The sequence below is a fragment of the Tinamus guttatus genome, unplaced genomic scaffold (assembly GCF_059628265.1).
Source record: "Tinamus guttatus ecotype Peru unplaced genomic scaffold, ASM5962826v1 Tinamus_guttatus_pri_ptg000308l, whole genome shotgun sequence".
NCBI classification, from domain to species: Eukaryota; Metazoa; Chordata; class Aves; order Tinamiformes; family Tinamidae; genus Tinamus; species Tinamus guttatus.
In genome coordinates, this window is record NW_028288842.1 from 599,101 (window position 1) to 622,671 (window position 23,571).

Sequence of the window (23,571 nt, forward strand, 5' to 3'; positions counted from 1 at the left end):
GCGTGCTTTTGTTTTTGGCCTCTGCTCCAGTATTATGAGCGCCAGTAACAGTTGTTGCAAACTGCTTTTTCAGACGACTGCTGTGATTGTTTGCTCTGGGGTAATATTAATTTTGCGGCTGTACTAAGTAAGGAAACGGTTTGCAGGAACATCAAGGGCACGACTGTCTCGCTTGCCCTGACAGCAGTTTGCTGTGGCCGCACGAGGGGGCCGCTCTTGAATGATGGTTTCTGGTGTGCCCAGAAAAGCGCCCGTGGTGACCTCTGCCAGCAGGATCAGCTGGATCCTTTCCGGGAGCGGGGTCTTCCCAGAATCTTCGAATGTGGAGCCTCACGCCGTCGTGCGCTGGGGGCCGAGGCGTTCCTCAAGTCTTGTGCAAGCATCTCCACATCCCTCAGTCTGCTCAATGCTGCAGAAAGCCCTTCCCAGGCTTTGTAGTGGCAGCTGATTTCACAAGACGCAGAGCGACCTAGGGAAATCATGTGGCTGCCCGAGGTCATCACAAAGGGGCTGAAGATACCAAGCCTGCAAACATATGGGCTCAGGCTGAGGCTACATTTTTGACACAGTTGTCAGACAAAGCAGAAATTCCTCAGCATTCCCACTTTCCAAACACAATGTCCTTGACTTTTGACGCCTTGGCTTCTGAGGACTGTAAGCGCTGGCTGAATTCGTGGGAGGTTGAGAGAGAGGGAGGGAAACAGAGCGGGAATCCTAATAATTAAAGCTTGCAAAGTCTGGGACTTGGCTGTAGTAGGGGTTGAGCAAGATGCCTCCTTGCTTAACTGACTTGAGAAGTATCCTAATATCACTGCCCCTTCCTGGCATCTTGAAAGGTGATGGGGCAGGAAAAGAGGTCTGAGGAGATCCCTCCCAGACGACGGGGTCACAGTGCCAAGTCATTCCTGGTACTGGACAAATGTTGTTTCTTGGGCTTAAAAGTTCTTCATGATAAAATAAAGGCTGTTTTGATTGAACAATAAAACTTGTGACCATGGACATTATTTTTAACTACATATAAGTGGCTTTTGGTGTTTCTTCCCATGACTGCAGTGTGACTTTTTCTGTAATTTACCATGGTGCTGTGTTAGTCATCACCAGCCTGCATAGGCTGCTGGTGTAGGATGTAGCCTCAAGCTGGGTGGTTAATCAAACGCTATGGCAAACGCCCCCCTTTCTTGCTAAAAGTGTCTCAGTGCCTATTCCTGGAGCAGCTGCTAGGCTGGGGCTGCAAAGAGTTTCTGTGACCTGCTCGTGCGATGTGATTCTGTGATGTGAAACCTTGAGAATCGGATTCATTTATATGCCCAATGGAGGTTGAAAAGAGGCCTTACCATTATTCTTAGCCAATGTTTCGCAATTCTGTCGGGAGCTTACTCCTCCTCAGCAATACCTTTGGTTCCTTCAGGAGATGAGGAGAGTGAAGCTGATGGGTCAGAACCCCAGGCAGGATCTTGAGCAAGGGGTGCTGGCCCTCTCTGTGGTCTTGACGTCTCTTGTGAGTTTGGCTAGTCTGTCTCGTCCATGCACGGAGGGCCAAAGCCCATCGTTAAACTTGTCTGAGAAGGAACCTTTCTCCATCTGATGTTCCCTGAGACTTTGGGGTTTGTCTTCCTCTGCATTGCAGAGCACAGTTGTCTTCCTAACCTTACCTGGGAATTTCACCTAATAAATTCCCTGCCTCTACAGACAAGTAGGGCAGCAGTAAAGCATTTTTATTTCTCTTGCAGCCTATTACATGTATAACTTTTAATATTTTACTGTAGATCATGCAGTCTTCTTGGCTGATTGAGGCAATTCTATATAGACTGTTATTGAATGAAAATATCCAAATACAAGAAGCAGGAAGGAACAACTGTTACTGTGTTGACTGACTAGCTATGCAGAGTATTGCATTCTGGCACTCGCTTAAGCCTGTTGTTCTTGAGGTACGTGAAGCAGCGAAGCCCCACTGCAACCTGTGCGTGCTCAGGGAAACACTGCTGAGAGAACAGCCAAGTTCCAGTGGGGATTGCTCTTCTTGAGGTATTCCTGGGAATTGCTTCCCTACTGGGATGGTGGTGGTCGCGGGGATGTATCTGTATCTGTTGTGAAGGCACGGGTAGGCTGGTAAGAACTGAGAATGCTTACGGTGCCCCTGTTTTTAAGAACTGATTTTCGTTAAAGCCAGTAAGTAAAAGTAAGGAAGAATAAACTTCATTCTGTTCCCTGATGAAATGAGCAATTTTTCCATTTCAATGATAATCATCAGAAAACTTGCCTTATTTTTTTTTCATTATAAAATCTCAGATTGCAATTACACCTACAGTTGTTGTGTCACCTACTGCCTCTGTAAAACCGAATGTTGACTGCAAGTGTTTCCAGGAGACTGAAGGCAAGATAAAAATGCCAAGTAATTGGTACTGTCCGCTCTTCATTCAATTTATTTAATGTATTGCAGAAAATATGAGGAAGGAAAGGGGAGATCTTCAGAGAGCTGCATGCAGTTTTGTTTGGTTGTGGTTTTGGAAGTAGGGGAACAAGGAGAAAACAATGTTTTTGAACCTCTTCTAGCAAATGTCAGATCTCTGTTTTAATATTTCATGTCATGTGGCTTCTTTCCGATGATCAGCTGGATTCTAGGGGATCAGAGCAGAGGGAGGGATACTTCTCAGCCACAGGAGATAGGAAGAAAGTGCCACCGTGGTGGGGAGGACACAGGCACACAGACTGCGAGAGAATTTGTGCTTTGTGGAGCTGGGTGCAAAATACCCTACAAATAGGCAGTACAAAATTACTGAGGTAGAGTTATTTGATTTATAATCAAGAAGTTTAAAATAAACTTCAAAGTAAGTTTATAGAACAGTATTTTAGAATTCTTCCCGTGAGATTTGTTAGATAAGTCTATTAGATGTTTGTTTTCTGGACAACTTTGTATTTGTATACTAACTAATTATAACAGAAAAAGCTAATAAATTATGTATCTGTGTTAAACAGCTTGCTTTTAAAAAGAAGGAAATTGGCCAGAACTGTGATTTCTTATACTATTTTTATCTTTCTCCTAAAGGGCAACACTTTAAGGAAAATACTCCTGTATCGCTACTTTAAAGGAGACTATGGAAGTGGTATGAATGGACCTCTGTCTGGTAGCTACAGCAAAACTGCACAAGTGGGAGGTAAATAAACACAGATCGTTCGAGGAAAACAAAATTAGCATCATCATTGTTTCTAATAGGTGCACTGGAAGTGCTCAAGGGATTTTATTGATGAATAAATCAAACAAATTTTGTAACTTGATAGAAGAGAAGGAGAATCGGACTTTCCCCTTTGTTAAGTTGTGTGCTCCTGTGTGGGATGGCGTTTGTGCATGGGGCAGCACCAAAGTAGGGACCTTCCCTCTGCAGCCTCCCAGACTAACGATTTGGTTCAGCTGAAACTGGCAACACAATTTTAATTCGCCAAGAAATCCACATGTGAGAACTTCTGAACAAGGTGTTGCTGTTTCTGGAAAACGGATTTCTGAGCTTCCGGTTCCATTACTGATGTGTGTAAAAAAGTAGATACAAGGGAAATCTTTCACAGAGAGAGGCAAAGCACTGGAATGGATTTCCCACACAGGCTATCGGAAGTTCTTGAAGTTATTCAGGACTTCACTGGACAGGACTCTGAGCAACCTACTCTCCACAGTTAGATACAGCGTGAGTGGGAAGTTATTAAAGAGACAGCTCTGAAGAAAAACCCACAAAATAATGCATGGAGTAAGAAATGAGTAAAAAAATGGGTATAGAGCCAAGTCATGATATAGCTTGCCATTCTCAGCATATATTGAAGGCGTGTGGGCATTTCTGAATGTTCTGTTTCAATCTTAGCTGTTTCAGGGTCGACATTTCGGAAATATTTATATGCTGAATATCCTGTACATCAGATTTTGCTCCCAAGCAAGCAGAAATGTAAAGATTGAATATTTCTTTATATAAAGTATCTATGTGTGTGGCGACCTTATACAGAAGATTTGAGACATTTTGCCAGTACTGCTTTGATTAAAGCAATACCATACTTTCCTTCATAAAATAGTTTAAAAATGAATATAGCAGGAAAGATGATAATCTGGATTAAGAAAATGTGGTCAACTGATGATTTGCTACAATTTTGCAAATTCTCTAGAAATAACACCTTCATTAATTTAGACTAACTCAAGTCTCTGTTTTAAAGAACATCACACTGATGCTAATAGACTAGGAACTGTATTGGCAAAAGCATTTAGTTAAAAGCTCATACCCGTCACCAGATCTTTCACTCCATTTCTGCGAACTGTAAATGTATCCAGTTTCTTCAAAAGTGGTATCAGATTTCAGCATACGCAACAGCGGAATTAAATAGTGGTTCTGAGGACAAGTCAGTGTAATTTAAATATTCTTTATTGTCCAAATATCACAATAGAACAGTCGTTTATGGTTCTGTTTCTTGTTGCCAGAGCTCAGCATTGCAGTTTCATGCAAAGATTTCATTTGTATCAAGATTTTTTCCTCCAAATTTTGAGAGTAAATTCATTGTGCAACATCTATGTGCAGCAGACATTATCAATGCCTTCATTTTTATAGGCATATATTAGCTGTGTAAAACAAACATAAATGGCATCTATTTGTCTAATTTGCAGGTGGATTTTCAGGACAAGACTCGGATAAGTCTGGAGTATCCATGTTTGATATTCAGTGTCTTCTGGATAAAGAAGGGGCATCAGAACTAGTCATAGATGTTATAGTAAACACTAAAAATGACAGAATCTTCTCAGAAGGCATTTTGCTTGGTATTGCATTGCTTGAAGGTGGAAATACACAAACACAGGTACTTATTTCATTCACTTACTCACATAATGCTTTTCAAATGCGTGTGGTCTGGAGACAAATGAACTTTTTTGCAATGAGTTCTGTGAAAACTTTCTCCCGTCAAACACTGTATGCCTCTAACACAAATGTACCTGTTCCTTGTATGTATGCAGTATTTCATATTGTAGACTCTTCAGCAGAGGAAAAGACTTTTCAACTGTCCCTTCCTATATAGTACCATACTTCTAAAAATCTGTTCTTTGCCATATCATTATTATCTCCAGTTATTTCATGTTTCAGAGTCTCCAAAGAGAGAACAACCGCCTGTTTGAGAGGACATATAATCCTTACTATAGTTACAGAATGGCATAACTGTTTTAGACAGTGGGTTCTAGTTTGCATGTATGATATTCCTCTTACCTTCTTTTAGCCAAATAAGGTGGTGGTTTATTCTTACCTATGAACAGCAGAGATATCAGAACAAAGGGGAAAGAGTATAAATCACTCCCTGCAGGTGCCCATATCTTGCCTATGAAGGGAGCCTAGATAACCAAATTATACCTCATTTCTAGACTATGAAAGTTAAGTGAGAGGAATTCCATCTTTTATATTTATGAGGTAAAAGAGATAATACAATCTGTCACTCTTAAATATGTCCATTCATTTTTTTTTCTTTGCAAAATAACATTTGATCAAGAAAATATGAAAGAAGGGAGGTTTTGTTGTAGCTTTCTAAAATTAATTGTGGGGGTGCTTAAAAGGCCTTTACTTGTAAGACAGAGTTTGTAAATTGAACAAAATGATATTCAACCTGCTTGATAGTAATACCAGGCCACCAAAGAGATTAATTCTATTTATGTGTTTGCAAAGCCGAAAGAATGCATTATAATCTAAACTGTAATAGTACGCATAGATATTTAAAATTTTTCTTATTGTTTTTTTTTCCACATTTTCACAATTCTTCATAGATGGAATAATCTAATAATTATAATTATATTCTAATAGATGGAATAATCTAATAATTAGAATTCTAGAAAGCCTAGATAAATGGAGTGTCACAAAACAATGTAACTTAAGCATAGTTTTGCAACATCTTAAATACTGTTAAAAAAATCAGATTTTCATCATTTTCTCCACCTTTTAAAGTATTACTATCAATTTTGTTGCCAGTCCTGTATATCACTTTATGGAAGAGCTGGTCAGGCAGTAGCCACTGTTTGTTTTGTATAAATGAAGCAACTGCTTGATGGTGTATTTCTGTATTTCTTCTCCCTCAGGACAGATATCTAAATAGTATCTTTTCTTGCAGTATTCAACTTACCAGCAATTGAAGGAACAAAAAAAGTCAGAAAAATTCTTTAAAGTCCTGTATGACCACATGAAGGCTGCGCAGCAGGAGATACGATCAACGGTGACAGTTAACACCATCGATTTGGGGAGCAAAAAGAAAGATGATGATAGTGACCTAACTGTATCTGTTCCCAAAAAGAGAGGTAAGGAGGCACACCTGAGAAGAGAGAAGCAGCAGCACGTTGTAGACAAACTGAATGTATTGCTGCACTGATGCTACGAGGCACAGATCAATGCCTTTTATTAGTAGTCACATCTAATTTACATCACTTGCCTGTTCTTCTCTAAATTATTGGCCATTTCTTAAGGTGTTTCCACCAGGTTAGCTTTCATGAAGGCACTGAAGCTCTGCCAGTTTGCACCAGTGGAAGATACAGCCCCATATTTCAAAGGCAGCTACTAATGGGGCTGTTTCACAAGACCAAGAAGAGGAACCGATTTCCCACCCTGCGGTCCTTCCATTGTTCTCATCATTTATTGTATATGGAAGAGAAATACTAGGGCTTTTTGTTTTAATGTTCTGCTTCAGTCTGGTTTGTGGTTTCTTCGGAACATGTTATCCCTGCATGAATGTTGCCTTGATATTCTTTGTAAAGTCGCCTAGAGGTCTTCGAAAAGTTAGGCACCCAAAAAGAAAAAGTTGCATTCATTATTATTGTTTCCTTATTGTTTAATCAAACAAGGAGAAACATTTTGAAAAATGAAGGAAAATTATCTTTATTTTCAGTAAAGGATTCCACGCTGCATCTGAAGGAGGGTATGAAAGGACAGTTAACAGAAGCATCTTCCGCAACATCCAAGGCTTACTCTGTATACCGGAGAGAAATGGACCCAGAAATAGATCTCATGGGCTCAGGGGCGGATGCTGCAAATGCAGAAGAGAAGTCTACGGAAGAGGCGATAATGAGCCCTGCTATCGCCATCATGCAGCCAATACTGCGGTTCCTTCAGCTGCTGTGCGAGAACCACAACCGAGAGCTGCAGGTAGAGTGTTCCTCAGCTGAGCTCAAAATAATCCTGCCAAAGGAGTATCACATGAGCCCCCTTTTGCCCGAAATTTGTGAGGGAAGAAAAACATGCCTGTGTCTGGTTCCCTTTACAGAACCAGGGCCCTAAAATACCATTCTTTCTGTCCAAAAGATAAAATAACCCTTTCCCAGGACCATATTTGTGCTCTGATGCTACATGTGTCCCCACTATCAGTTCCTCCTGTAGAAATCACTATGTCTGTAGCAGCCCCTCCAAAAGGAGTTTTCTGCAGACGTGCCTCAGCACGGTGTCCAGCAGCCTTCCTTAAACCAGTGTGGGCACTGGCTGGACCCAAGATACTGCCACAGCAAAAGACTAGTCATAAGGTACCCTGGTACCTGCTCTTTCTTACCAGCTTCCTGGGAGGAAAGAAGGGTCGGTACCGTGAGCCCGATGGGGGCCCATGTGCAGGAGATACAGAGGACATCCGGGGCCAGAGCAGATGTTTGCAAAATTCACATGCATGAGCTCTCCTCCTTCCTCCTTGAATCAGATAGTAGTTCTCAACTGCTGCACTGGCCTATATTTTCTACGGTGTAGTGTGCTCCACTACCTAAGTGATCCTGTGGTTTTAAATTGCACATTATTACATTATTATTTAGTTACTAAAAAGACTATGTTTGAATTTAGCTCTTTTTTTGTATTCCTTTTCTCCATCCACCAGAATTTTTTAAGGCATCAGAACAACAAAACAAACTACAACCTTGTTTGTGAGACCCTGCAATTTTTGGACTGTATCTGCGGAAGTACAACAGGTGGACTGGGCTTATTGGGACTTTACATCAATGAGAGGAATGTGGCTCTTGTGAACCAGACTCTGGAAAGCTTGACTGAATATTGCCAAGGTCCATGCCATGAAAATCAGGTAGGGCTCGAATAACTTTTGGATCCAGAAGAATCTCCCCGAGCTGGTCGTGTATGTGTGGACATTGTACAACTCCTTTGTGTTCTTAATAACATAAACTCTCCTTCAGTTGGTATGACTAAACTCAGCACATTTTGAACGTTCATAAGGCTTGAGAAATCCTTTTAAGTCAAAACTCAAACTTGGCTCTTTCTGTAGCGTATGTCAGCTTAAGTAGAGCCTTTCTGGCCCTTTTGGAGAGAGTTTTATGTCCGAATACAGCAGGCTCTGCTTTAAGCCGTAGTTTGCTACACTTTGGATTTCCCCTCATAATTATGGAAGTACATTGCAAATGCAATCTTGCACTCTCCTTTTTCATGCCTCTTGTCTTTGGTGGTCTTTATGCAAGTCACTAAAATATTCTTTCCTTAATTTACATAAACACCACAAAGTTGAACTAGCTGTCCACTGTGCTACCTGTCAGTATCTTTAATTATGATAGCAGTAAGGAAATGAATGAGACTACAGACTATCTACATGTTTCTGTGCCTTGCTTAATGCAGGCTTTTAAAAGCATATAGTTATGGCTTTTGGTAGGTGCATCTTTAATGCCATGCTGAAGCAGTATAGAAGGATAGGGAAACCAGTTATGTGCTACTATGCTTGATTTGAAGAAAATTGTAGTAAAGTTGTCATAATGGATGAAATTACAGAATGTTCACTATGGATTAGTATTGGGAGAATTGTAGTGGGCAAAATACAAGGGCACAGTCTATTCTTAATATTAGAAATAGCTGAAGAAATACATGAAGTACTAAAGTTACTTCATTAAACTCCACAAATGAAGTGCAAAGTGCTTCCATTGCCATTGCCGTTAATTAAACGCCTTGTTAAAATGCTTCAAAAGCAAACAAACAAAAATCCTTTAGTAGACTAAATCTTAAATAGTCATACTCACTCTCCCCTAATGAGTGGGAAAAATCATTTGTAAAAAAAGAATGATAATTACAAGGCGGAGATGGAAAAAAACCTTTTTGCAAGATAACTTGTTCTCTAACTTTAAGGAAGAACAGTGGTAGTGGAAGGAAATGATTACTTAGATTTAATTACTTAGATCTGATGGGGAAGTCACTAAGGTTTGGAGTTAGGCTCGTTTACACCACCAACAAATCTGATTTAGTGCATTTCAGAGGCAAGTCCTCCATGCTGTCATTTTCATCCTTTTTTTTTTCTCTATCTTTCTGGAAAACCTTTTCTTCCCTATTGTCTTATAAACTTATTTAAAAAAAAGCATAGGTTTATTTAGCTGATGTTTTAATTTATGATTTAGAAGGTCCATAGATCCATTTGTAAATGCATTTGAGAAATACTGTTGGTAACAGTCACAGTTTTGAATTCTATATCCAGAGAAGTGTGTATGTGCATAAATGCATGTAGAAAAATACAATATTTAGAGACAAATCATGTTATAACATAGCCATATTAATGCTGACTGAAGAAGTTAAGTGTGCAAATTTGGTTGTGCCTCCATTCAAACGTGTCTGCTTCGTGTATGTGTAAGTGGAAAACCTTGGTCCAAATGCACTGACAGCAGAATAGAGCTCCATGGGTTAGAGAAGATGCTGGAAGGGACTTTCCCAGTCCCTGGCTCTGGCAGGACCCTTATGTGCTGCTCCCTCTGACTTGTATCTATCACTTGGTACCAAATCCTGCATGGTTCATGGCCGGGATGCTGTAGCTTGCCCTGCTTTTGCTCTAGTTGTGCGCTTACTCTTAGCAGTGTTGGGGGTAGCTCTGTGTCGAGCAAGATGCACCCTGCAGTACAGGCCCGTGCTCCTGTGGCCCCTTTTCAGGCTGCTGTGCTCTGCCCGGGAGGTTTGGTGCCATCACAGAGTCATTCGAGATCAGAGCCCTGTTTGGAAACTTGCTAATGTATCTTCCTCTCTACTCACCCCCTCCTCCTCTCCTGACCCCCTATTTATCTTTCTTTTGTAGACCTGCATAGCCACTCATGAGTCCAACGGGATTGATATTATAATTGCACTCATCCTGAATGACATAAACCCTCTTGGCAAATACTGCATGGACCTGGTCCTTCAGCTAAAGGTACAGTAATTTTTTTTAATTTAAATTTAACAATACATTTAACAATACATTTAACAATAGAAAAGATACCTGTGCAAGAGCTCTAGGCAACCTGACATTTACTTAATCTTACTGTAGCATAATGTACTCAGCACCCTTGGAAAACAAATGTTGCAAACAAATTCAGCTCAGCTTCTGAATCAGCATCAGGCCCTTTGCCATGGGCCATCTGACCCATTGCTGTGCCTGGGAGCATTGCCTTCAGCTTTTTTTTCTTTTTAATAATCCTATCAAACAGATATTATATATTTAGCATGAAGCCTCCATACTCTGGGCGTAAAATCTCACTGGACTTATAAATGGTTGCAGTGTTTGGGTAATGAGGCAAGTCAGGCTGGAGAAGGAGAGGTAGCAGATAATAATATATCAGATGACCTGCAATTAAAATGTCAAATAAAGCTTATAAACAAGGTAAAGGTAAATTGTATTTTATCTCACTCTTCAAGCGTCCTGTGTCTGTGTAGGGTGTGTGGGAGGTATCGTGGGGGAAGGCTTGTGGCTTGTTTTGTGTTCTCTAGAAAGCAGAGTAGGGTACTAGAGAAGCTTCCGCAGCCCATGTGCCATTGCATGCAGAGGGGAGCCTTGCAGCTCTGCTGTGTGCCAAGTAGGGTAGAACTTGTCTAGAAAAAGCAAGCAAGGCGAAGCATTTCCAGTGCAGATGGTCTGTTTCCTCTGCAAACCAGCACATACTTTGTGGTAGCTGCATTGCATCATACTGGCAACATTATGGATGTCTAATAAAATAATTAATGCAGCTATATATCATGTACAATGAAACATTGTATCAACAGTGTTTTACACATGATTTTAATAACTGTAATTACATTTTTGAGTGGCAATTTAATTCAGGCCCCCCTGAAGCAAAACATTTAAGCAGACAGTTAACTTTGAACATGCAGATAGTTCTTTTGAAGTTTAAATTCCAGTCCCTATAAAGATCCCACTACATTCATTGCAGTGCCATTTTAGTTTTCCATATCATGTAGCTAGCAGATAGATGTAAAATAAGTTTGCTATGCAATACCCAAGAGCTTATTGATGTTACTACTGGGATCAGTTTGGCCAAGGTCACAGGAGGCTTTATATGCACTGGTGTTACTAAAACAAAAGTTGTAGTAAATGATACCAGTGTTTCAGACTGTGGGCCTGATTCTGATTTCAAGAATTAGATCCACATTACTGGCCATTGTTGTGAACGATGAGACATGCAGAAAACACAGCACTGAGTTTACCAGATAATGTTTAATGTTGTCAGTCTGTCACTGCTAGGCAGTTCTGGAGTTGAAAACACCCTAAATCTTGCACTGAAAATGCCAAGTGCAGAGTGTGTAGGCCCACCCAGTTATACATACACACAAGCATGGACCCTGTTTTCAGGGAACATTATGTGTCAAAGACATCCCCCCCCCCCCCCGAAAGCTAGGCAATGCACAATTATGTTCTTCCATGCCCTCCTAATTTGGCTTGTTTTGCACATGCTTTGTGATGTGGCAATTAATGACATCCTCATGAATTGTGTTTTCCACTGGACTCCTGAATCGTTTGGTGAGCAGGAGAGAGAGCTCATTGAATGAGCAGCGGCCCATGTTCTGTTCTGCCCTTTCTCGTGTTGACTGTAGAACCCAGCCTTCTTTCTGGGTAGTAATCAAGGCCTGGCACGTAATATAAGAGCTCAAGCTCTGCTGCATGCACACTGGCAGGAGGAAGAGACGTTGTCAATCTAGCAGCTCTCGCAATCCCCTAGAAAAGAGTGGGGAGGCAAATTATGAATGTTGGCTTTGTTCGGTTTCATGTGGGGAGAACCCCCACAAAGAGAAATGAAGGGCAAAATTAACTTGAGGGTATCCATTTTGTAACACCTAGGTACTGATTCTTCACATTACTAGTATGTTTGAAGAGCTCTGTCTTTGTAGTTAGTGGTCCTCTTTTCCCCTTCGGGAGTAGAATCGTATCCCAGAGTCTCAAAGTATCCAGAAAATATGGAACAATTAAATGAGCATTTTAAAGTTAAGTGATCAGAGCAATAGTGAAGGGAAAGCAGAAAAGTGGCTTAACACTCCTAAGCTTCCCTTTCTGGAGCTAAAAAAAGGGAGGGTGACAGCTGACTGAAATTGTGAGCCAGCAGCAGGAAGACAGAAGTTTCTACCAACCCTACCTTTCCTCCCTTCCTGAGAAGTGCAGGAGGCTTCTCTCCATTCCCAAGCTAGTCTCTGCTGGGAATGGTTTCAAACTGCTCCTCACCCACGAGGGACAGACTGCAGCCTTCTTCCAGTGTTTCCTGCCCTTCCTCCAAGAGCTACCTGGCAGCCAGTCTTGTCCCCCTCCCTCCTGCTCGTTTTGAGATCCTGCCAGTGCTGTCACAACTGCCGTGCTCCTCAGTGCAAGGGAGCTCCTGAGCAGAAATAGAAGAACCCAGCTCCAGCTCTTCACTATGAAAAAAAGAATCTAAAAAATCATGTGGAAGTTTCTGATCATTGTGAATACCAGCCCCTTCTCCTCCAGGCAGTCTCAATCTGAGCTCGTCCTTATCCTTTTTTACTTGTCTTTATCTCATTCTTCCTGCATAGGCAAGTGCAGTCACCTCTTTCCTCTCCTCTCACTCCATGCCCAATCTCCTCTCCCAGAAAGTCCTAGTTCCCCTGTCATGTACAAATCCTCATTCTGATCGTCCGCCCTCCTCCTGCCTTCCCCTTCCTTCTCCTGCTGTCTTCTAATGCCACACTCTTCAAGCTGTCTGTACAGCTCTTAATACAATTGTTTAGTTGTTTGGCATTCTCTTCCTGCATTCTGATTTCTCTTTCTTGTTTCCACACCTTTTTTTTTTCTGATTTTTTACTTCCAGTTCCAGTTCCAGTTTACTCTTCTATCTCCTCATGAGATAGTCTGGACTTTATTTAGTTGTCCACCCAGTAATACTAGAACCACCTGTGGCTGTTTGGCCTCCAGGTGCTACTCCAGGAGTGATATTTCCTATGAGCCCTTGGAGGGTGTCTGAAATACCTCCTAATTCTTCTTGTTGGTTCCCTGCCTTCAGGTCCTTTCCTAGCCTCGCTCCAGCTGCTCCTATTTTGTGCTTTCTTGCACTAAACTTCTGTTCCACCTCACTCTCCGTTTTGCCCAAGTCCCACTCTAACCTCTTTTAAAGCAGGCAGCACTTTTCCTCCTTGTTGCATGTATAGGCAGGTGGTATAAAAGAGCAAGTGTAGGCTGGTCTGTGGTTCCTGATGCTGGAGCATACTGTTCAGAAGGAGCTGGAGAAAATGGAAAAATGCCCGGATGGGAACCTTATGAACTTGAGAAAAAGGCAGATGCAAAGTCTCACGTCCTGAATGAAGTAACCCCATGTGACAGAACAGGCTGGGGACTGACTACAAAAAAGACACTGTAGAAGTTGTTCGGTGGTCCTGGTAGACAAGAAATTGAACTGAAATCAGCACTGCACCTTTGCAGAAAAGGCCAGGAGTGTCCTGGACTGTATTGCAAGAGTTCAGCCAGCAGGTTGAGGGAAGTCCAGCATAGCAGTGGGTTCCTCTTCCTTGGACCTGTTCAAGACTCGACTGGACACAGTCCAGAGCAAACTGGTTTCACTGGACCTGCTTTGAGCTAGGAGTTACATTGCTGAAAGCGTAGGGCAAAGGAGAGCTGGAAGCTTCCAGAGGTCCCTTCCAACCTCCATGGTTTTGTAGTTCTCTAGCCTCTGAGAAGAAAGTCTGTGGACTTTTAGCTGTGACACTCTAGCAAACTTCTGCAGTATTGTATTCAAATAATAATTTAGAAAATGCTTATGAGTTGGCCAAGTCTGGGTGGATTTCCCTGGGGCCTACAACGTGTATGCCTCTGTTATCTTGGCCTCTAGCCCTCCAAATTTTCAGCTCTTATATCAAAACTTGGCAATACAAGAGCTGCTCAAAACAGAAGTTGGTGGAACGTGCAGAAAGTGACATCCTCTTTTTTCCTGCCTCAGTCCTAAGAACAGCTGAACCCTTTTCCTCGGAAATAGTCCATATTAATCATAAGGCACACCCTCATTGTGAGAAATTTCAGTTCGAAATGCTGAAATCTGGCAAGAGAGAGAGGAGAATGAGGTTATATCATGGGTTTTAGTGTTTTCTTAGCCCCTATCCTTGTTATGGGACTACTTTCTCCTTCCAAGCATTCAAACCATCCAGTCTGTAAAAGGCAGCAGAGGAGGGGATGCTGCCTCGTGCTGAGACGTGAGTCAAAGCAAACGCGCTTGACCAGAAAGCCATCATGGGGGAAGTAGTTGGGAAGCCACATCGAAGAGGTGAACGTGAGTGTGGTGTCTCACAGGTGAGCAAATTTAGCTGTTTAACTTCCTTGCAGCAAGGTGCTGCATTACAGAGAAGTTAGACTTCTTAGCCAGAATCACACAGGAAGCTCCTGGCAGATCTAAGACTCGTGGTCTCTGATGTAGAGGTCTCTTACGATGCTTTAAGCTCCAAAAGTTCTTCCTTTCCTGTTCGCTGCCATCCATTTAACTGTAAGTAACACAGGTCCTCCAAGTCTAAGGCACGACTGGGTTACTGCTGATAAAACTCACGATATTCCATCCTTGGGAGAGATCTGTGTGAAAAGCAGACAGCTGAAAAAGTAAAGGATATCTTTATGCATTCCTTTAGAAATACTTGGCATGAAACAAAAATCCAGGGATGTAGGAGAACAGTTTGTTTTATAGCCCCCAAATAATAGCCAGTAAGACTTTATAAAAAGCAAAGGAGAAAGAAAGGTACCTGAATGATAAAACCTTTTGTGTAATACCTTTTGTAATTACCTCTGTTGAGAATTGTTTTAACAAAATGCCATGGCAAAAATTGCTAGGTGGGCAATAAGAAAGGCAAATGGGAACTCATTTCTGGTGCACAGTACAGAACAAAGCCCTGAATTTAAGTCAGATATTTCTCAATATTTAAAATGCTCTTCCAGTGTAGCTTGCATGGTTAGTTAGCCTTATAGCATGCTGACATTAAAATGGGAAGAAAACCTATTAAATATGTCAGTAAAACAAAAGATGCAAGCAGTTTAAAATCTTAGCCGCTTAAAAAAGTGGTCTTCCTAATCTCAATTAAAACAAATGCAAGGATCGTTAATCCATGAAATAGATTTTAAATTTGCATTAACTTGCCTTTGTATCCCTAGAACAATGCCTCCAAGCTTCTGCTGGCTATTATGGAAAGCAGGCATGACAGTGAGAATGCGGAGAGAATCCTTTTCAACATGAGACCAAGGGAACTGGTGAGAAAACTTTTGAATATTCATAAATCTTCTGGCTGAAAAAAAAAATCTGGCATTAAAATATTTTAAAATGATCTGCATCTGAGCTGAAGTGTGTTGGCAGCATACAGCGACACAACGTATCAGGATAGTACTAATGCACAGGAAAGTACTTTAAAAGGATCAAGCATGCATGGTTTCAGTCTTTACAACTTCATTATTTTTACCCGTTCAAGCACTTTTTCTGTAATTGTTTCCTAACTAAACTATCATACTCTGGAAGGCTGTCTTTAAGCATACTTTGTCAAAAACTGGGAAATGAAACTTGCACGGTTTGTGAAACACTGCTAGCAGGACCATGTGTGTGTACATGTATACACATATATATACACTACCTGTTGATCTGTCTTTAAAGTGTTTGGAAAAAAAAAAAAAACCATCGTTTTACAAAGGCTCAGCATTCCTGTTCCTTTCTTGTGGGTGCAGAAGTTCTGCTGATGAGAAACGTGGCAGTTTGGAGCTTCATAAATACTTCAAGCTTTCCTTTATTCAGAAAGTGTTTCTCAGACTGCTCACTCTTCTTTTAGCATTGCAGGGCACCTGGCCAGGCTTGAGCTGAAAAAAATGTGCATGCGTTCAAACACAGCATGGGATTTTTTGTTTGTTTATTTTGTTTTGTTTTTTTTTTCTGAAAATGGAAGTTATTTCCTCTCTCCTTGGTTGGGGTTGTGTTGCAGGTGGATGTGATGAAGAATGCCTATAATCAAGGCCTAGAGTGTGACCATGAGGAAGAGAATGGAGATGATGGCATCTCACCAAAAGATGTTGGCCATAATATCTACATATTGGCACATCAGGTATGTCTTGCTTGTTGTGAAACTGCTGCTAGGAAAGCATTAAGTGCTTAAACTCCGTGCAAAACCTGTCTGATCAAAAAGAGATGTTTTCTCCTCTTGTTTCTTCTGGCTCATGTTTGTGTATGGCTTGATGTTATCGGGAATGATGCTCATAGCAGGAGAAGGAAGGGGTCCCACTGTGAGAGTAGGCACTCTGCAGGATTTGGTAGACTCTGCTTGTGTGAAATAACCATTTAGAATAAAGCAATTAATGCACATTTGCTTTGTCTTCTTTTTCAACATTAATGGCTCATTTATATTAATCGATTCATAAATCAAGTTATTAATACTGATTTAAATTAGCAACTTCAATTGTAATATTGAGTGAATTTGAATGGAAAAGATTAATTTTGTTTTAGATATATTAATTATTCAGACAATAGGAACAAGTGGGATTTTTTACTGTTTCCTCCTTTGAATTTAATTGTAGTACTTCCAAGTTTTTTCTCTTCACTTTTCCTTCTGTGCTGGTAAAGATAGAATGTACATGATTATTTTTACCTTATGAGATATTTATTCTTCAGAACAGGGGATATTGAATTAGTTATTTATTTTTCAGTTGCATTAAGAATACTGGAAAGAGTGTATAAGGATAAAAAGGGTAAAAAAGACTATTTTTTGATTATATCAGAAATGATAGAATTAAGTAAGTATTTCATAAAACCAACACAGTAAGAATTTTTTCTATTAAATAAAAAGGAAAAAAACAAGGGAAAAGGAGTGTTCTACATGGGTTATTCTTGTCAAAAATTGTTAGGAATTAAAGCAAAACTAAATGGGAAAGGACAAGAAAACAGTCCATGGTTACACTAGTGTTGTGCAATATTTCTCTTAAGTGAGAAGTGGAAAAACAGTGAATTCTGCTGGCATGCTTGCAGTGTATTTAAATAAAAAGATGTTGTTTAATAAGAAGAAATGGTCAAAACATTGTTATGAGTGACCATGTTCTGCTTTTGTGCCCGATGTAGTCCTCTGAGTAAGACACTCATCAGTGATAACGGAATTTTTAGAGGGTACCTGGAGCTCCTTACCTTGTGTGACTGCTTGCAACAAAAATGTAGGTGCTTGCAAGATCAAAATGTTAGTATTTTATGTCTTCCCTGTAGAGTAGAGTTTGACTTTACCAGGTTTGTGACCATGTTAAAGCAGCTATTGAGTGCAGAGTATGGACCGTGAGCGCCCAGAGAGCTCCCTGTATGGGGCGCAGCACTAGCTGAGGTGTGGAGGTAGCTGCTCGGTGGGCTCCTGAGCCGTGGCATGAGGCTCTTGGCAGCAATTTAGTGAGCTCCTACCATTTCTGTAGAATTAAATGGCATGAGGGGTTCTGCTTGCTGTAAAAATATCCATCTCTTTACGAACAGGAGCGGTTTCCTCTTCTTGCTTTGTGCAGCAGGGCCGGCGGCACCTCGTACGGTGGCTCTGCCGCCATGCCAGGCCTCGTCTCGCCAGAGGGCAATGGAAGGCCAAGCAGCACGGGGCCTTCCCTCTCCTGCCGCATGGAAAGGCTGTGATTCTTGGCACGGGCCGGCTGGGCTTTGCTCCTCGGCCTCTCTCCCCACGTGGCCTCCGGGCAGGATGTGACCCCGGTGCCTCCTCGGCGAGGCCATTGTTGCCTGGTTCCTTTCCTGGCTCCGCTCTCCAAACAGCCACTCTGCCCGGCCACGTCTGCGGGCGGCCGGGCCTGCGCGCGGCTCCGCTGCCCTCATGGGCCCAATGGTTCTTTGCTCCTCACGGTTTCACACTTCATCTGCCTTTAGTTTTTTCCTACAGCCAGCATGGCTCTGCAGACACCTCCCTGACGCTTGCATGTGACCGCTCGCTGTAGTGAGAGCTTTCAGACATCCTCTGTAATTACAGAATCGGGACCAAGAGTTCCTCTTTTTGCTATTACAGCCCTCAAACACAGACAGTTTATTTTGGGGAGCTCAGACTTTCAGTTTTTGTCGTTGAGCTCTTCAGGGCTCCAGTGGGTTCTGCATTTTGCCACCACTACATCCTTCCTTGCCCTTCCTGTGGCCGGTTTTACCAGAAGCAAAAGGCATTCTTGTAAATGTTTGACCCACAGTGCATAGAAAGTTACAAATATGTCACGAGCAAGGCTGAGATCTCTGTTGGTAAACTTCCTTTGCCTCCTCCCAGTGCCTGCCCCACATGCACGCGTAGGAACGCGGGTGCCCGCACGCTCACCCCTGCACACGTAGACCCGTGTTGGCACAGCAGTCTGGGGCATGATGGGAGCACAAGGGCTGCCACATTTCAACAGTTACCACTTCTCTTCCACATCTTTCTCCATCCTCTCTTTTCTTCCCTTTGTATTTTCATCCTTCTCCCAACTGCTGTGTGCAACAGCTTTGCCCTCTGGATGCTGCTGTTCCCCACTTTCCCTATTCAACCTATCTCTCACCACCAAGAGAAAGCAGCCCTTGAGTTATGTACAAGGAATCAGCCCTGCTGCAACGCGGCATTGGTGTGGGAGCCCATCCCAGATGTAGCTCTGCTTCAGCCATTCGGAGACGTGACACGCTGGTCCTTGACATCACTGGAAAAATGGGCCGGTTGTTGCCAGATAGAGAGCGGTCACAGCTCTTCTCTCCAGAATCGCCTGAGGGAACTCCATGTTCTGTGTCTTGCTCAAATGCCATGCTGAGGACCAAGCCTCGAGCTTGACACTGCTAATTTCTCACAGCAGGCCTGGATGAATCCCAGTGGTCTGATATGCATAGTCCCACCAGTTGCTATCCCTCTCCATTTCATGCTTCAATCTGAAGAAATTTTTGTGCTGTTTTTATTGATATCTTTTTGAAAAGGTAAAGCAGGCTGCACTTCGTTTTGCCAAGTCTTGTAAGGAGACTTCATCTTGCTGGGATAGCTCTGCAGAGTTTACAAAAGTTTTTGGCACTGTAGCACACACAAAAAAGTGAACCTTACATTGGTGCTTCTGCGCATGAGAGTTAAATGTGAGAAACAAATTTTTCAGTGGCTACCAAAAACATACCATCATGAAAGGCCAAAAGAAACCCTCTGGCTTTTCAGATGGCTGCCTGAGCTTTTTAACTGATAGTTACAGGCAAGCCTTTTAGTAGGTTGTAAAGTAAAAATAGTTTGTAAAGTAAGAAAGCTACTGGAAATGGTAATATTTCTGTGAAGTTCATGACAAATTTTTACAATTACTATAAAATTACTCTAAACACATACTTCTATAGTGTGTTCGTGGGTATCTGTGCTGCTATAGACAGAGAAAACTTAGTGTTTTCCTGTGTTTTTCAGTTGGATGCAAACTCTGTAAATCAGGCATGGAGGCCAACCCAGTACACTGAATCTTTCAGCGGGGCGTATTCATGAGGCTCAAAAGTACATTAAATAAATATACATAGCTTCTAGTCAGGTTGGAACACGGGAAGCATATGCTTTTATCTGCCTGGAGAACTATGTAGGCATGACCTTGATCTAGAAGCATGTGAGTGGGCAGGGAGTAGGGAAGCAAACTGCAACCCTGTAGTGAAGTTTCAGTCCCTTGTGATTCCCCTGCCTGTGATTCCCTTGTGATTCCTTGCAACAGTAGAGGTACTGACCTAGGGTTTCTTCCCTTTCGTGTTCTGTGTGCTGAGGCTCACAGACAAGCCAAATGTTTGTTTTAATTTTCAGCATTTAAGCATCGCTCTCCTTCCTGGAGAGAGAGGGAGTCTTGAAATTGTGTATTACATTTGCAACCCCCTAGTAAATAGAAGGGGCTTTTATATAGGTACGTTATAGCTGCGTTTAAATCCCAAGGAGGTACCAAAACTGCTTCCGTAAATATGACATTGGCCTGATGGCACCAGGACAAAATGGAAAATCATTTCCTCTGCCTCATAAGGTTAGAAGAAAATTAACGCTGTGTGGCAGCTGTGTAGGTATAGCACATAAACACACACCAGCTTGAACCAAGCGCTCTCCTGATAGACTAACGCAGTTGGAAGTTCTCTTTCATTGACAGACTCTTAAAATACACAGAGGGAAAACAAGCAGGATTTTGCTGTGAATTATAAGGGTCTTTCTGGATGCACTAAGTTTGCAGTTGCAATGGGAGATAAGGGAAACTCATACTCCTTCCCCCCTGGTGCTGATTATCAGTAGGGCGAGCAAAACAGGTAATTTGGCTCTATATAATTGTCTTTCTGAAGTATATTAATAGTAGAATCAAGATTTATTTATCAGACTTGTCTTGAGATAACTAATCTCCTCTTGCCATATTTACTTCATGCAGTGTAATATATGGTGTGTATGCATGAATAATATTTGCTAACTAGGCAATTAAAACAGTAATAATTATTGATGGCATGGATTAATAACATGGGAATAGTAATACAGTACACACTTTTTTTTTTAAGTTAGTGTTTTTTGTCACGTGAAATAGTATTGGTTTATTAACAAGACCTGGGTATGATGTGTTCATTAAGGAGAAACTTAAGGTAGTTGTAAATAAAAAAAAAATAGCTATCCACATTATAAAACTCATCGACACATATATAAAAAAGGAGCACAAAACCTTTTCCTTTGGCTTTTTGCTGCTCATGCCCTTCTATCTTCCTGCAGTACAGATGGGGCTGGGACCACCTTCCTGTTCTGCATCAGCTGTGTGCCTCCTGGTTCTGGGGCTCCTGCGTGTTAGAGCAGAACAAGTAAATTATTATATTAAGAGCAGTTCCTCACGTACATAAAGAGTTAAGCTTCCCTTTTTTTTTCTTTTTTTTTTTTTGCCTCTTCCTTCCAAGGAAAAGGCAGATAGTTTAGTGAATATTCAAAAGAATAGATGGTTTACTGAATTTTGTTTCCCCCTCTGAAAGTAGTAAAGCATTACCCCAATTTACAGATAAAGACACCAAGCCAGACACTGGCGTAGACAGCAAGTCATTAGCCATCATGGGGAGGAGGGCAGCTTGCTTGGCCCCCAGTGCTTTGCTTTAACTGCTACACTGGGTTTCCTCCTGTGCTCATGCGATCCCAGCTACTTTACTAATGAGGAAAATTGTCACTTAACGGGTAGTATGGTTGACAGTTGAGAAGTGCATAATCCCAGAGCATGTTAGTACTCCAAGAAATCATACGAAAGTATATTTTAAAATAAACTTTGCTGTACTGCTAATAGTATGGATTGCTAAGGCAGGAAGAGTTTTCCTAATATAATGGGGCTAAGTGTGTGTGTGCGGGAGGTCATTTATGTTATTTGTGAGTAGTTAATTTTGGTGTTGGAGCATATATTTATTAAATAAGTAAGATGCATGTGAATTCTCATATTCATCCATTTGTCCTGGCTTCTGTTTAATTCAAGTCAACACAAAGGATGCAGTGGAAAGAGATGCAGTATGAAATGACGTGAACAGATTTGTCATGGTGTTTTGCACAGGGTTCTGCAGGAAGGAAGCGTGACTGTGGTCAGGGATAGACTTGGGGCAAAATTTGACTGTTTAAAAAGAAGTGTTAGGGAATAAGGCAGAAATGAGTTACTTTATACTGCACATTTATATTGTGCACAGCAAAGACATTCTGGGCAGGCTTTTGAGGAGAATGGGTGGATGGAACCAGTTACAAATTCGGCAGGTCTGCAGCGGGCATTAGCTGCCTGGAACCTTGTAGTTATGCCATGGAAAAGACACGAACAGATGCCATGGAAAAGACACGAACAGAAGCCCAGCAGAAAAGCCTTGCAGACATTTTCTTTCCCGTGCCCCTTGGGGGCATGGTTACCACCCCATAACATCTACCTAAAAGGGATCTTCCTGTCCTCATCCTCCCAGATCGTTTTCCCATACAAGGCAGGTTTGGCCTCTCAGAAAGTTGGGAAGCAACTTTCAGCTCCACAAAGGACACTCCGGAAGACCTGAGATTTGGTGGTCACATTGGGTCACTGAATCTTTAAAACTCCTAACCAACACTGCCTGAAGGCAAGTGAGGAGAAAAAAAAAAAGTGCACATATTTTTAAATAATAAGGGCTACCTTTTAAGATTAGAGGATGATCTAGTAAAAATGGCTCTGAGTTAAGAGTTAACTTAGCTTGACCTGCTAACCCTGTGTTCTAAAATAGCTGAGTCCCTCTTTGCTTTCCCTCGTACATCTGTTTCCCTTGTCTATGCACAAGCTTTTTGGTGCTGCAAATAGGACTGCTTCAAGAGGGTGTCTACACTGGTGATTTGCTGAGGCCTGAATGCCCATTTAGGACTAGACCTGCTCTTCACTCACCTTGCAGGCTAAGCCCTCATAGACAGTCAGCCTCAGCCTGTGCTCCAGAGCTCTGAGAACAAGACTCAGTATGTGGAGTGCCAGGAGTGAGGCCAAGCTCTCGTACTCAGAGTCGGGGCGGATGAGGCACAGGCTGCACTCAGCACCTTCCAGCCCTGCTCGCTGCCAGATGTGAAGAGCCTGGACCTGTCCGAGCAGACCCTGCGTGTGCTGAGCCCAAGCTGATGCTGGCCGTGTGGGCTCCAGGCTTCTACAATTCAGCATGCCCTCGCTGTAAGTCATGGGGTCCTCATGGAAGTCGGGACTCTGCCTTTCTATGCATGGGTCATAAGAATGGCACTGAGCAACGAATACCTTAGAATCAATCAAACCTGTCTTTCAGGGCAAATAGCTTGAGTTTGTATGATAAGATGTTCCCTTTCCTCAGGGCAGGTTGAATTTTAAAACTAAAGGATGCCGCTTTTTTGCAAGGCTTTGCTGAGGTTTGCAGATTTGGGTTTTTTTGTTTTGTTTTTTGTTTCTGTCACTGTAACAGTGCCAAAACAAAGGGCTAATGGGGAACGGTCCCAGGAACCATGACTGTCAGGGGACTCGTATCCTTGTCTGCCAGACCTGAAACTTCTCGTAGAACTTTTATGCTCCACATGTTGTTTTGTAGTTATCATCCTGATGAGACAGGCTATGGCATCCAAATGACACCGGCTAATTAAATGTCAGCAGAATCAGAAGCTGTTGCAAGGCTTTTACACTTAGATTGCCAAGATTGAAACAGGAGCCAATGACGCACATCACCCTCCTTGCAGCTCATTAGGATGGTATATAACTCTACCTTCAGCCAGCTGCGGTGCAGAGAGACAGTATGGGGGCTGCCACAGGGGCCTGGCACTAATGAGCACCTGAAAGATTAAACAAATGTCTGTGGCTCCTGTTAGGTCTTGGGTTAAAACTGTGGCATCTTGTCCTTCACTGTTAGGTCTCAGGTTAAAACCTTGGCAACTTGTTCTTTGACTGTTTCGATTACTTCCTTTCATCTTGAAAGCGTTTACCTGG

At 42.0% G+C, this 23,571-nt stretch overlaps 1 protein-coding gene across 1 annotated transcript in view; it reads left to right on the forward strand.

Moving 5' to 3' along the window:
* The window catches only part of ITPR2 (inositol 1,4,5-trisphosphate receptor type 2), a 237,065-nt gene that overhangs the window by 162,668 nt on the left and 50,826 nt on the right, over positions 1-23,571 (forward strand). Inside the window, exons 38-45 of the mRNA XM_088528402.1 lie at positions 3,047-3,155; positions 4,637-4,824; positions 6,115-6,298; positions 6,883-7,139; positions 7,849-8,049; positions 10,024-10,134; positions 15,331-15,426; positions 16,143-16,262. Of these exons, the coding sequence (XP_088384528.1) occupies positions 3,047-3,155; positions 4,637-4,824; positions 6,115-6,298; positions 6,883-7,139; positions 7,849-8,049; positions 10,024-10,134; positions 15,331-15,426; positions 16,143-16,262 (1,266 nt within the window). The remainder of the gene's footprint in view (positions 1-3,046; positions 3,156-4,636; positions 4,825-6,114; positions 6,299-6,882; positions 7,140-7,848; positions 8,050-10,023; positions 10,135-15,330; positions 15,427-16,142; positions 16,263-23,571) is intronic.